We start from the raw sequence: 15,639 nt of genomic DNA, 5'->3' as shown, positions 1-15,639 counted from the left end.
TAATTGCATTTAGCTTCCATTGCTACTCTCTGGACAAACACTCCATACTCGATTAAACTTGCAAACCTGGAAGGGTTTAGGGTTTAACACAGGGTTACCTTTCTACTTGCAACATTCATTGCCACATCTTACTTGTCTACCCCAGTGAGCGCTTTATTCATTTAAAACTATCTTTTTCCACTTCTTTTGTCTGGCTGCTTCACTAAAGTATCTTCGACTTTTTTCATCTACATTATGAAGGGAGAATTCTTGATTTGAACAGACTCAGGAGGTATGCACACTACAGAAGTTTTCCTTAAAGAAGAATCCTTTCCAGAATTACATTTCAGAGTAATAATTCTTTCCACTTTTCATGCCAATTCAAAGACTGCAGAGATGGACAAAAACTTGAATCAGCTCCCCCCCCAAATCCAATCTGAAACATAGTGAGCCTTGAGAGTGAGCCCACTGCCCATAATTTCCTCCACGAATTACAGAAACGATGCCCTGTACCTATTCTCTGAAAGTCTATGCACATCTTTTGCAATCCTCCATCAAGTCTAAATCATATTGGCTTCCTATCTGGAGTCCTCTACAGTCTTAGCTCAGACAAATAAAGTCCTGAATACAAAAGCAGAGAACATGAAGGTGAGCCCTACAACCTACAGATGTGTTTTATCTAAGACTAGTTAAGAACCATAACTTCACACACTTGATTATCAATAGAAATGGCACTTTCATTTATAGGAAGATTCACCTGAGCTGTGGCTAAGAATTTAGCTGTTGTATATACTACATGTAGCCATTGTGAGCAGGAATATTGGTACCAACCTAATGTTTTCTGTTAATGGTTTTATATCCTCAGAAGGCAACCCGTTTTCTACTTCCCATCTGGATTTGGTGCCTGGCATTTCACATAGTCAGCAATTACTGAGCCTCAGTTTCTCGATATATGCGATCCTTAAACTACCTGGATGACCTGTTACCATGATTTCATTCGATAAATTCTCAGCTTCTTTGTAGGTCTTGGCCCCAGTGGGGAGAATATGACAGCACAATTCTCTCAGTCTGCCGTGTCCCCGCAGGGCAATCCCTACAGCCCAATCTAGAGGAACTAACCCCAAAAATAAGGGTCAAGAGACCTCAGTTCCAGTCCCAGTTCACACTGAGTGCTGGAGGACTTTGAACAATCCACTTACTCATCTTACATTTCCATTTTCCAACATTGAAAGGAAAATCACATTTCTTGGTAACATACACTTTGGGAAGATTGAGAAAAGAGATTTTTATTATCATTAATGATATTATTAATAATTTATCCTTTTTGGAAATTTAGTAAACTCCTACTACATGTTCATGACTGTCAGACCTATCATTTTACAAATCTGGGCTTTTCCCTTCGGTCCTCCCCAAATATGATGCAGAATTCATCCCTAGTCTCTTCAGTTTCTAAATGTGATTCATTCCCTTCTCCATCCCCACCTTTAACCTCTTCCTCATTGTCAGTATATCATGCAGAATAGAAATGTACCTGAGTCCCCAGGATCAGGAAGGCAGAAACATTTTACTACATTTGCCATCTGATTCAGGGTGACGAGATTAGAGCATCCGTATGTCACATGCCTGATCCAAAGTCCCTAACAAGTCAGATCTGTTCCACTTCTGCCCCTCTAGACACCTCTGTGGGCACCCACCCTCTGCTGGTGCCTCCATTATAGCTCTCAAGGATTGCTAGTGCCTGACATCCAGACATGTCCACTATAGTCTAAGTTTATGTCGCTTCCTAAAGAATGCTTCCCTCCAACCAAGTAATGGCCCAGAGAGATAAAGAGCCCCAGCCTCCTCGGGCTCCTAGCTAAGGTCTCACCTGGGACTAGTTTAGATTGTGAGGGGAACAGCTACTAGAACATTCCCAGGTGTCCCACAATTGTCCCACAATTGCATTGGCTCCAATGCAAACCTAATGAGGTGCAGCAGTGTCTGAACTAGCAACGTGGGGCTGACAGACTCCCCTCAGCAGCTTTATGCATTAGAGTGTCCATGGCTGACAGCACTCCCAGTTCTGAAGGTCAGGGCCTCTATGCTGCCCTTCTGCTCCCCATAAAGCCTGTTCTTCTTCATCCTCATCAACCACAGCAACCCCCTGAAGCTTCAGGTCATCCTGAAAAGCCAGAGATGCCAGATGTCTGAGCTTTTAGGATAGTCTCCTATAGCCCAAACCTGACATTAAGCACTCACACCCCATTTTCATTGAGCAGTGACTAGGTCTGCAACTAAACCTAGTGAGGGAAAAATGCAGTTATCCCCATTGGCTCTGGGATACCCTTGTCTCTCCTGACCACAGGAGCACGGACCTCACTCCCCTCACATGTGTGCAAAGAGCCCACTGGGCCTTTGCAGGGATGGGCGCACACCCGAGTACACCTCTCATGGTACTATTCAAGTTTTAAGAGTACTAACATCACATACAAAGGGTAAGATTAAAAAAAAAGTATGTAGAAAATCTTAAGCTTTACAGGGGAAAACAAGGAGAGGAAAATATTATCTGAAATTCTCAAGGCACAAATACAGAAGTGTTAGCTTTCTATACCTTTCCAAGTCTTTGATTTTTATGCATAGTTTAAATGTAAATATTCACAGAATGCCATCCCACTGCGTCTCTGATCTATGCTTCAGGCATCATGCTCCCTGTAAGGGACTCCTTTGTCCCTTCATCCTCCAGTTAAGTACCGAGTCATGCTCAGCACCACCATTTACAGATCCAAGCACTTACCCGCTGTCCATAACCACCTCGATGCTCACTCAGCCACCTGCTTATCCGCTCAGCCGCCCACTTATGCGTCCTCATCTCTTTCCCTATTGCCAGTAATTACCTCCCACAACCTCTCATTTCACCAACGTGAGCGTCACCCTGCTTATCCAGTCATTCATTCTGCCATGTCATTATAACCTCTGACACCACAGCACCCGTGACTTTGACAATGTTTCTGTGATAATCCAAGCAAGTGACAGGGAAAGCGATGCTTCTCCTTCCTCACCTGAATTTCTGAACTCTCGTCGATTGACAGAATTGGTTAGATATTTTCTCTGAGGGAAGTTGGAAAATTTCCATGGTTGAGAGAGGTGTTGTCACTGTATGCAGACGTTCACATCACTGCTGTTTTTCTCCACTCATCTGCAGACATCAAAGGGAAACTCCCAAATTCCAGGCTTTGGTAAGGACCCCACCGCACTCTCAGTCACCCCTGCTCCAAACCTAGGGGACCTTCCTAGTCATTCAATCTCCATCACTCAGTAAGTTATACCAACTCTGACTCAAAACATGTGTGGCATGGAGGCACCTGGGTGGCTCAGTTGGTTAAGCATCCCTCTCTTGGTTTTCGGCTCAGGTCATGATCTCACTGTTTGTTGAGTTCAAGGCCCAAGTCGGGCTCTGTGATGCTGGTGCAGACCCTGCTTGGGACTCTCTTTCTCCCTTTCTCTCTGCCTCTCTCCAGTTCATACTCTCTCTCTTTCTTTCTCTCTTTCTATCGCAAAATAAATAAACATTTTTTTAAATGTTTTATTTATTTCTAGGAGAGAGAGAGACAGCGTGAACAGGTGAGGGTCAGAGAGAGAGGGAGTCACAGACTGAAACAGGCTCCAGGCTCTGAGCTGGCAGTCAGCACAGAGCCCGACGCGGGGCTCGAACCCACGAACCGCGAGATCATGACCTAAGCCAAAGTCGGACGCTTAACCGACTAAGCCACCCAGGCGCCCCAAATAAACATTTTTAAAAACTGCGGCATGGATTCTTCCTTTCCATTCTTAATGCTGCTGACTTCTATTGTCTTAGNCCCCCCGCCCCCCCCCCATCCTACAACCCCTGCGTTTCTACAAAGAAGAAATGCTCTCTTCTTCCCAGGAAGGTCATCTCTAGGGTCTGGCTAGGAATTGAAATAGTTCTTTCAAGAAGCATTTGTGATAGACATAATAATATATACTATCAACGTGTAGGTTTGTTTGCAAGGTAAACATGAATATAACAAATTATTTGCTCCAAACGTTATGGATAAAATTTAGGTAAGCTGCTTTCAGAGAAGTAGTTTATTTGACTTAAGTTCCTTGGCTTAAAAATCGTTATTTGCCATTTTATATTTTACTTACCTATAAATTATCACTCACATCTCCCACTTATACTTTTCCTTTAAAACAGACCTTTAAAAGTAAGTGAGTATGACTACAGCTTCATAATATAGCTTGAAGTCCAGAATTATGATGCCTCCAGCTTCACGTTTCTGTTTCAGGATTGCTTTGGCAATTCAGGGTCTTTTGTGGTTTTATACAAATTTTAGGATTGTTTGTTCTAGCTCTGTAAAAAATGCTTGTGGTATTTTGATCGGGATTGTATTAAATGGGTAGAGTGCCTTGGGAAGTATAGACATTTTAACAATATTTGTTCTCCTAATCCATGAAGATGGAATGTTTTTTCATTTCTTTGTATCCTCTTGAACTTCTTTCATAAGTGTTCTATAGTTTTCAGAGCACAGCCCTTTTACCTCTTTGGTTAGGTTTATTCCTAGGAATCTTATGATTTTTGATGCAGTTGTAAACAGGACCAATTCCCTGATTTTTCTTTCTGCTACTTCATTATGGTAGACAAAAATGCAACAGATTTCTGCACATTGATTTTATATCCTACAACTTTGCTATATTTGTGTTCTAGTAATTTTTTGGTGTAGTCTTTTGGGTCTTCCACATAGAGTATCTTGTTGTCTGTGAATAGTGAAAGCTTGACTTCTTCCTTGCCGATTTGGATGCCTTTTATTTCTTTCTGTTGTCTGATTGCTATGTTAAATAGTAATGGTGAGGATGGATATCCCTTCATGTTCCTGACCTTAGAGGAAAGCTCTGTTTTTCCCCATTTAGGATGTTATTAGCTGTGGGTCTTTCATATATGACCATTATGATGTTGATGTATGTTCCCTCTATCGCTACTTTGTTGAGGGTTATCAAGATGAATGCTGTATTTTATCAAATGCTTTATCTGCATAGGAACATATGGTTCTTATGCTTTCTTTTATTAATGTGCTGTATCACGCCAATTGATTTGTGAATATTGGACCAGCCCTACAACCCAGGAATAAATTCAACTTGATTGTGCTGAATAAGTCTTTTAATGTACTGTTGGATTTGATTTGCTGATATCTTATTGAGAATTTTTGCTTCCATGTTCATCAGGGATAAGGCCTGGACTTCTCTTCTTCAGTGGGGTCTTCATTTAGTTTTTGAATTAAGGTAATGCTGACCTCAAATAATGAATTTGGAAATTTACCTTCCATTTCTATTTTTTGGAACAGTGTGAGAAGAATAGATTGATCCCAGGACCATGGGATCAAGAGTTGGATGCTTAACAGACTAACAGCCACCCAGGTGCCCCAACTCTACTTTAAGTGTCTAGTAGAATTCCCCTGGGAAGCCATCTGGACCTGGACTTTTGTTTGTTGGGAGATTTTTGGTTACTGATTCAATTTTTTTGCTGGTTATCAGTCTACTCAAATTTTCTATTTCTTCTTGTTTCAGTTTTGGTAGTTTGTATGTTTTTAGGAATTTATCCATTTCTTCCAGATTGCCTATTTTGTTGGCATATAATTTTTCATAATATTTTCTTATAATTGTTTGTATTTCCATGGTGTTGGTTGTGATCTCTCCTCTCTCATTTGTGATTTTATTTATTTGGGTCTTTTCTCTTTTCTTTTTGATAAGTACAGCTAGGGAGTTATCAATCTTATTAATTCGTGGAGCATCTGGCTGGCTCAGTCAGTGGAGCATGCAACTCTTGACCTCAGGGTTGTGAGTATGAACCCCACATTGGGTGTGGAGATTACTTAAAAATAAAATCTTTTTAGAAAATTTTCACTAATTCTTTCAAAGAACCAGCTCTTAGTTTCCTTGATCTTTTCTACTGTTTTTTGTTTGTTTTTCCTATATCTGCTCTAATCGTTATTATTTCTGCTCTAATCTTTATTATTTCCCTTCTTCTGCTGGCATTAGATCTTATTTGCTGTTCCTTTTATAGATCCTTTAGGTGTAAGGTTAAATTGTGTACTTAAGACTTTTCTGGCTTCTCCAGGTAGGCCTGTGTTGCTATGTACTTCCATCTTATTACCACCTTTGCCACATGCCAAAGGTTTTGGACTGTTGTGTTTTCACTATCACTTGCTCCCATATATATTTTTTAATTTTTCTGTTTAATCCATTCATTCTTTAGTCTACTAAATACAGAGCCTCCATGTATTTGTGGCCTTTCCAAATTTTTTCTTATGGTTGACTTCATATTTCATAATGTTGTGGTCTGAAAATATTCATGGTATGATCTCAGTCTTTTTGTACTTGTTGAGGCCTGATCTGTGACCCAGTATGTGATCTATTGTGGAGAATGTTCCATGTGCACTCAAAAAGAATGTGTATTTTGCTGCCTTAGGATGAAATATTCTGAATATATCTGTTGAGTCCATCTGGTCCGGTGAGTCATTCAAAGCCATTGTTTCCTTACTGATTTTCTGATTAGATGATCTGTCCATTGCTGTAGGTGGGGTGGTAAAGTCCCCTACATTATTATATTATTATCAATGAGTTTCTTTATATTTGTTATTAATTGACTTATATATTGGAGTGCTCCCAAGTTGGTGGCATAGACATTTACAATTGTTAGATATTCTTTTTTCTTTCTTTTTTTTTTCTTTTCTTTTTTTTTTTTTTTACAAATAGTTTATTGCAATTGTTAGATATTCTTGTTGGGTTGTCTCCTTAATTATGATATAGGGACCTTCTTCATCTCATTACAGTCTTTGGTTTAAAATCTAGTGTGTCTGGGGGCACCTGGGTGGCTTAGTCGGTTAAGCGTCCGACTTTCACTCAGGTCATGATCTCGCGGTTCGTGGGTTCGAGCCCCGCGTCGGGCTCTGTGCTGACTGCCAGCTCAGAGCCTGGAGCCTGTTTCAGTCTGTGACTCCCTCTCTCTCTGACCCTCCCCTGCTCACGATGTTTCTCTCTCTCTCTCTCTCCTAGAAATAAATAAAACATTAAAAAAAATAAAATAAAATAAAATAAAATCTAGTGTGTCTGATATGGGTATGACTACCCTGGCTTTCTTTTGACATCCATTACCATCATAGATGGTCCTCCATCCTCTCACTTTCAACCTGGAGGTGTCTTTAGGTCTAAAATAAGTCTCTTTTAAGCAGCATATAGAGAGATCTTGGGTTTTCTTAATCTATTCTGATATCCTGTGTATTTTTATTGGAGAAATTAGTTCATTTACATGCAGAGTAATTATTGACAGCCAAGAATTTAATGCCATTGTGTTACCTGTAAAGTGATTTGTTTCTGGAGATTTTCTGTCCCTTTCGAGTCTATGTTGCTTTTGTCTTTCTTCCCCACTCAAAGGTTTCTCTTTAGTACTTAATGCAGAGCTGGTTTAGTCATCATAAACTTGTTTAGTTTTTGTTGGTCTGAGAAATTCTTTACCTCTCCTTCTATTCTGAATGACAGCCTTGCTGGATAAAGTATTCTTGGTAGCATATTTTTCCTCTTCAGCACTTTGAATATATCATGCCACTCCTTCTGGCCTGCTAGGTTTCTGTGGAAAAATTTGTTGCTAACTTGATTTGTCTTCTCTTGTCAGTTAAGGATTTCTTGTCCCTTGCTACTTTCAGGATTCTTTCCTTACGTCTGTATTTTGCAGATTTTACTACACATAGATCAATGGAACAGAATAGAAAACCCAGAAATGTACCCACAACTATATGATTAACTAATATTCAACAAAGGTTAGTTGAATATCCAATGGGAAAGAAATAATCTCTTCAACAAATGGTGTTGGGAAAACTTGACAGCAACATGCAGAAGAATAAAACTGGACCACTTTCTTACCATACACAAAAATAAATTCAAAATGGAGGAAAGACCTAAATGTGAGACCGGAAACCATCAAAATTCTTAGAGGAGAACACAGGCAACAGCCTCTTTGACCTCAGCCATAGCAACTTGTTACCAGACACGTCTGCAGAGGCAAGGGAAACAAAAGTAAAAATGAACTATTGAGATTTCATCAAGATTAAAAGCTTCTGCACAGAAAGGAAACAAAATCAAAACTAAAAGACCACCTACTGAATAGAAGATATTCGCAAATGATGTATCTCATAATGGGGTAGTTTTGTTACTTGCCATTTTATATTTTACTTACATGTTAATTATCAATCGCATCTCCCATTAATACTTTGTCTTTGATAACACCTTTAAAAGTGAGAATGTACCACTCTGCTGCAGGATGTTTCTAGGGGCAAAGTGGGGAGGAAGACAAGGAATACATGGACACTCTCTGGTTACTTCGTGCTCAATTGTGCTATGGATCTAAAACTGCTCTAAAACACACAGTCTCCTTTAAAGGAAATAATATACAGTATTAGAGCTTATTCTAGTTTCCCGTTAGGCTAGGAAAAAAAAAAAAACATTGGTTTCCATCCTAAAACAAGAGAGGGTAAACTACAGAGGCATAATTATTCCTGAAATCACCAGAAAGCTGAGATGCAGAGCAACCCAATAGCATGAAATCTCAGGAAAGACCAGCACATGCAGACAGAGACAGAGACAGGATGTGAGCTCTTCCTCACCTGGGCCAGAGACCGGGAGGAAGACAATCCCATGGGAATTGCTTTCACGAAGGGCTCAAGTTCACAGTGGGTGACTAGAAGCACATAATGGTTGAGAGCGGCGGAGGGGGATGGGGGGACTGGGTGGCTCAGTCAGTTGAGCACCCACTCTTGATTTTGGCTCAGGTCATGATCTCAATGGTTCATGATTTCGAGCCCTGCATTGGGCTCTGTGCTGACAGTGCAGAGCTTACTTGGGATTCTCTCTCTCTCTCTCTCTCTGTCTCTCTCTCTCTCACGCTCTTACTCTAACTCTCCCCTGCTTGCTTTCTGGCTTTCTCCCTCTTTCTCTCTCAAAAATAAATAAATAAATAAACTTAAATTTAAAAACTTAAAAAAATAAAAAGAATGGCTGAAGCCAGNAGGCATATATCATAGTGAATCAATCTTTTCATATAATATGAAATGACCCACACAATAATTTCCTACTATTTTATGTAGGGCTGTCCATGGTGGTAAATTTTACACTTCACTCCATGATTTACATAATATTTAGACCAGGATAATGACATTTTAGAGGGATTATAGGGTCTACATAGGAACTGCAATCTGGGAGAAGATGTACTGTCCCTCTGCAATCTCTTTTACATCATGTGACTTGGCTTGACGTTTCTTCTTCATTCAGATTCCTCTAATGTCAACAGTATCCCTGGAGAGGTCAGCCAGCTGGTTCCCTGGCCTCTAATCTCGTTTTCCTCTGAATCATTGCCATAGCGATAATTCTAAAATGTAAATTTTATCAAGTCATATCCCTGCTTTAAAATATTTGCCAGCTCCACATTGCTATTGAGTAAAATTTAAATATAATTTGGCATTCAATGTCCTCTATGATCTGACCCTTCTTCACCTACCTGCTTCACCCTCACCATTTCCTCATCTTCTCTGCCCTGCAAGCATGGCTCCAGGGAATTTTTGAACTCTGTGTTCTTGTCCAGCTCTGTATTTTTCACTGGTTGCCCTCTGTTTCGGTTGTTATCATTTCGATAACTTGTACCCAGTTTCTTGATCTAAACAAGGACCTTATCTTGTCCTTTCATACAGGAAGACTTCTGCAATCACCCCAAAGTCTTATTCTTCTTGACTATTCCACCTCACTAGTATACAAAGACCAACTAGGGTCCTGCTGTGCATGGGAGGAGGGATAGGAGAAAGTGTTCAAAACGAAGACCAGAGGGAAACACTGCACGGCTATCCTGATTCACCCAACACATATACACTTGTCTTATCAAGCACTGGCTTTGGCTGAGGAATCTGTCCTAAGATTAACTACAATTTTTATATTTTATACATGATCTAAAATTTTTGTGGGCTATTTCTGTGTTTAAAGTCTAGGAAAAGAGTTAATCCTTATTTCAGAAATGGGATGGCTTTAACAGTTAAATGGTACCCTTGTATATGTAGTCAAACTCCTCTCAAACTCTGCACTGTCAGCCGGTGCCCCAGATGTGGCTTATCCTTGGCCAGTAGTAGCCTCATCCAAATACATTAGTTACATTCCTATCGCTGCAAAAGAAGACCTTCAGCTGATGCTCCTCACTGAGGTGCCTCCAGCAGGCGGACGGGCTGCTGTGTGCACAGGTAGGGGTCCAGCACAAAGCCATCCTAACAGCCTTGATAGCACTCTCTTCTCAGAACAGCGATTCACAGAGTTACTGGATGTGGGTACATATGCTGTGCAGTATTTTGAGTCTAATATGTGAAAATGCTCTTGTCCCCAATGGAAACACAATAACTTTATACAAAATTTGAACAAATAAGGACCAATGGCCCAAAGTAAAATTCATGAATAGGTCCACAATTACAAGCAATGTGACACATCAAAACAGCAAGCTGTACTTTTTGTTCATTACTCTTAGGACATATGAATAGAGATCGAAGAAGGGTGGGAAGTTCTATTACCTCAATGCTCCACTGTACATGATGCTGTGACATAAATGTACACCCACAGCCCACACCCAGCCCAACTTCCAGTCTCCTACCCAGCATCACCAGGGCATGTGTCAGCATCTCCTTCCTGGTTGCCAGGGCAATGCAGGTGATGCCTGCCGTATCTGAGTTAAGTGGGAGGAAACACAGGCAAAGCTCCTTTCTCTAAGTGATGTTCAGGATTCATCAAGTTGCCAGTTTTGATGTTAATCCAGATAATTGTCCCAGTAGTTTCTGCCAGGCCCCCTTCACCTCCTTATTCCTTACACTATAAATCGTGGGGTTCAGCACAGGCATCAGAATGGCATAGAAGACAGAAATCAGCTTCTCCTGAAGGACAGAGGGGTTGGAGCGGGGCTGGATGTAAGTGAAAATGGTCATGCCATAGCACAGGACAACCACTGTGAGGTGAGACGCACAGGTGTGGAAGGCTTTCTTTCTGCCCTCTGTGGACTGGATCTTCAAGATGGTGGAGATGATCCGGATGTAGGACAGGAGAACCAGGAAGAAGGGTGTCATCAGCAAGACGATGCTAGAAACCATGATCGCGATCTCATTGGAGGAGGTGTCCACACAGGCCAGTCTGACCACAGCTAGGAGTTCACAGGATATGTGATCAATATACTTGTTTGTGCACATGGGCAGCTGAAAGGTGATGATGGTCTGCATGAGAGAGTTGATTGAACCACTGGCCCAGGATGTGATGGCCAACCTCGTACAGAGCCCTCCATGCATGATGACCGAGTATCGCAGGGGGTCACACACAGCCACATAGCGGTCGTAGGCCATCACTGCCAGTAGAGCAAACTCTATCCCACCCAAGCCCAGGGAGAAAAATAACTGGGCTGCACAGCTCACAAATGGGATTGCTTTATGTTCTGTAAGAAAATTCACCAGCATCTGAGGAACAATGCTTGTGGCATAAGAGACGTCAACAAGGGAGAGGTTGGTGAGAAAGAAGTACATGGGGGTGTGGAGTCGGCTGTCCAGTCTGATCAGAAGAATAATGAGGAAGTTCCCCAGCACTGTCACCAAGTACATGATTAAGAAGAGGACAAAGAGGGAGACCCGTGTGTCCCAGTCACTGGACAGGCCGAGGAGAATAAACTCTCTCACCCATGTCTGGTTTTCTGTTTCCATTAAAAAATGTGAAGATTATTAGTCTGCAGAGAGTCAGAAAGAACAGAAGCTATTGAGTGAAAGAGCCATAAGAACAACTCCTTCTTAAAAGAATGCAATTTTAATGACATGCATAACTAGATATTTTCAATCATATGGGCCAAGATGATAATCTTGATCCACTGTATCTATTCTATGTACGAGAGGAAACTAGCACTTTCATAAGGATATGATGTGGACTCAGGGAGTCAGTTAAAGCCTGGAGATAAAGCAGTGCAAATTTTGGAAGTTCTGTGTCTCTCCCTCTTATTTGAGTTTCCAGGGCAGGGGAGAACTGTAGATGACCAGGGGAGGTAAAATAAGCAATGATAGTAAGCATGGGTCAACATTCAAGGACAACCCTCCATGTATCTAGTGCACAAAACATTTTGAAATGTATAAATAAATTATAAAAGAAAAAAGATTTTGAGGAGGCAGATACAGATTGCAAATAAGGCTGGTGTCTCATGGAAAAATCTGGAATAAAAAACCTTGAATGTGAATCCTGTTTTCATGAAGATTGCGTCAGACGTTTAAACTTTGACATACAAATGGGCAACGTTGCATAACATACAAGTATGTTTGAGCACAAGTGTGAGTCACTGTGGGGAAAGCACTTCATAACCTCTTCCTGGTAGTAGTACAGTACTCTGTTTATCAGTGTAAGTTGAAGCAGGAGCTCCACGCTGGGAGAAACAGAGGAACAAGAGCTGTGCTCTCCTCTCTTTTCCGATCCACAGTTTCAGACATAAAAAAAAGGAAGCAAAACCTTTAGTAGATTGAAATCTGCAAGGTGGGAAAATATGGCTCTTTTCAGAATTTGGTATCTTAGGTCTCTGAAAAAAGAAGGAGAGTGGTCACTTAATCCTGTTCTTTTTATTTTGCTACCCTTTTTTGCCTACTCGTTCTGACTTGCTCTTTTTATTTTTCACAACTCTAGCCCTTGTGTATGGTCTCAGTGAAAAGGACAGTACAGAAATGGCTGCTTTGGCTTTCTAGTATAACAAGAGGAAGAGAAAGCAAATCTATTAACTTTAGTTGACTCTTTAGCAGATCTGCATAGGAAGTAGACATTTGTTTTTGACTAACGTGGCGAATATCTCTAAGTGCCATCTTGGCCAGATGTTGAGATTTCAGGGGCAGTATTATACTTCCCCATGCTCCGGATGCTCAAGGGGAAGAAAAAGACACAGAAAAGATTGGCATTCCATCACCGTACCCCTGTTGCATGTGCGAGCTGCCTGGACAACAAGCCTGCCCATGACTCACTCTGCTCCTCTCGCCCACCCGGCACCTCTCCCTACTACAACTCTTGTCTTGTGGCAAATGATTGATAGTGTTGCATCCTAGAGAAAGTGGGACCTGGAGAGCCCAGAAGTTTTTACTTTAAATGTGTTCTCTTCTGCTTCCTGAAGGCTAGAGCAAGCTACTTAGATCTCTTAGCTTTATATTTTTTAATTTGTAAACTGTGGGAAATTTTTGCCAGCTGAAAGGATCATTGGTGAACTCAAATGTTTGGAAGATCTGCAGTCAGTCCAATAGTGACTGAATAGGCAGGTGCCCATCAGTTAGTGAGGACAGTTGGTCGACCTTTCATTTCACATTGATGACATTTGGGATCTTATTCTGCAATCATTCCCCTTTCTCCCAACCCGAGTTTCTCTTGCTTCTGGTTGATTCCTTTTCACTCATTATAAAAACCCAATTTGGGGGAGAGAATCTGTGCTACATAATTTACCATTCTGATTCTCTCTTCCTTTCACATCCAGAGTTCGGAAGCAATTGGTATCCACTTGCAGGGTTTATTTCCTCATAACATCCATCCTTTAGGCCATGAAGTCTGGTTTCCATCTTCACAAATCCATAGATGTTGCCCTCTTGAACACCACACATGGCTTTATTTTTTAAAATTTAATTAAAGTCTGTTACCATGCAGTGTTGTCTTGGTTTCAGGAATGGAACTCTTCGCTTTCTAATCATTGGATTGAGACAATTTATTCTACTTTACTCCTTTATTGTTTAAATACTTGAACTATTTGTTCTTCAAACTCTCAACATCCATGATGCTCTTCTGTCCTGGTTTTCTCCCAATCTAATGTTTTTGTCTGTAGTCTTGGCTACATATTTTAAGTTCTCCTGCTGCATTACTATAAGGATCTTCCAAGATTCTGTGAACAGAATAGGCTTTTCTCCCTACAGTTGTTCTTGGAGGACTGGTCTATAACTATAATCATTATCATCAATGTAGGATCTTCCACCTCAAGCCCACGATGATCTCCTAGACATCTGCAAAGTCCAGATGCTTCTCCAACAGCTTAATGAAGGATTCCAAAATATCCCACCAATGATTTAGCTCATCTCCCCACAACCTGTACGCCATCCTGACTCCTTTACCTCAAGCATTAGACTAAAATTCTCTCTCTCTCTCCCAGGACATCATGTTTAGTTTTTTCTTCTTCCTTACACCCCACAGAACAAATCCTCTTCTTTCATTGTTTATTTACGAATCTCTCACTTTTCCCTTCAACTTCATTCACACTAAAAATATACCACCACTGTGTTATCACCCTCCATCTGCTAAGTGCATAACTTCTTTTGAATCTCACTGATCCAGCCTGCACCCAGTCCTGTTCATACTTAAATAATTTTCATGGATACATCAGCTAATTACTTTTAACTCATCAAACAGTATGTATATTACAGAAGTCCGTTGCCTTTGTTTTAAATCATTTTTTAAATTTTAATGAATTGATATCCAAATATGTCTGCTTCCTACAATGATAGAGTCCATTTTTGGACACCTGATAGATTAAGAAAATAGAAACAGCATCTGTATTTATTACGTCTGAGTGGAAATTATCCTTTTTGTACATCGTTTGGATGTAATTATTCTAAATGGAATTTTTAAAACATAAATTACCTGACCATATTGTGAATTTTAAAATAAGTCACAGAAAAAACTGAGGCCCCTACAGATGGAGGAGGGTTCAGTAATGACACTGAAATTACAGGGAAGTTCCGGTCTGAGGTATGGATGGAGACATCAACTCTTTGTTGTTAAAAAAGGACTCTGATCCAGTTAAAGTACCTCCATGTGCCTTCCCCCATTATCCAGTTACTAATATAAACAGCAAACAGAAGCGAAATGTTTTCTCTATAGAACAAAGATATGCAATCAAAAAACAAGTTTTTAGATTCTCAACACAACACATTCTATATATATAACATAACATATTATATATTTAACTTAATATATCCAATTAGAAAGCTCAACTTTAGCCAATCATGTATTTAATGACAGGAAATCTGTCCATTTCCCTGAAATCTACCTGACCTTGTGTGTTCGGGAGCTAANAAGGCCCCAATCTAGGAAGCAGTGACTGGAGCTGCATGTAAGTCTGGTGGACGCACCAATTCTGCCTTTTGGGCTCCAGATGCCCCTACTTCCTTCTGGAGACAGAGATGTGCTTCACTCCCCGGATGTACGTGCAGAGCCCACTGGGCTTCTGTGAGCACTGCCAGTAGGATGGACGTCCTAGTACATCCTCGTGGTGCTATTTAAGCTCCGAAATTAACAGCATCACATAAACAGACTTAAAATCTACATGTACAAAAAACTAATGAAGGAAGTATTAGCAACTACTGATTAAAAAAAAAAAGGAAAATAATTAAGATCATCCAAGATCTTGCACACAGAAGGGTGAAACTTCTACCCCTCTTCAATCTTTTTTTTCAGGTTTATAAACAAATAACTGACAAACAAAATTGCAAAATTTTTAAAGTGCACTACATGATCATTTCATGTGTGTGTACATTGTGGAAGGATTGAAATTTTATTTTTAATTAAACATTGTAGTTTAATATCATTGTGAGTGTACATGCT

General features: G+C 40.5%; 2 protein-coding genes across 2 annotated transcripts in view; both read right to left on the bottom strand.

Moving 5' to 3' along the window:
• The window catches only part of LOC144242955 (olfactory receptor-like protein OLF3), a 42,970-nt gene that overhangs the window by 9,775 nt on the left and 17,556 nt on the right, over positions 1–15,639 (bottom strand). The window lies entirely within an intron of this gene.
• LOC144242960 (olfactory receptor-like protein OLF3) lies at positions 10,666–11,753 on the bottom strand. The gene has a single exon (XM_077777996.1). It carries the CDS (start codon positions 11,736–11,738, stop codon positions 10,785–10,787), a length of 954 nt encoding a protein of 317 aa, XP_077634122.1. The 5' UTR covers positions 11,739–11,753; the 3' UTR covers positions 10,666–10,784.

The sequence above is a fragment of the Crocuta crocuta genome, unplaced genomic scaffold, assembly GCF_008692635.1.
Source record: "Crocuta crocuta isolate KB4526 unplaced genomic scaffold, BGI_CrCroc_1.0 scaffold128, whole genome shotgun sequence".
Lineage (NCBI taxonomy): Eukaryota > Metazoa > Chordata > Mammalia > Carnivora > Hyaenidae > Crocuta > Crocuta crocuta.
The sequence above is the reverse complement of the archived record's forward strand: the minus strand, read 5'-3'. Positions and strand labels throughout refer to the sequence as shown.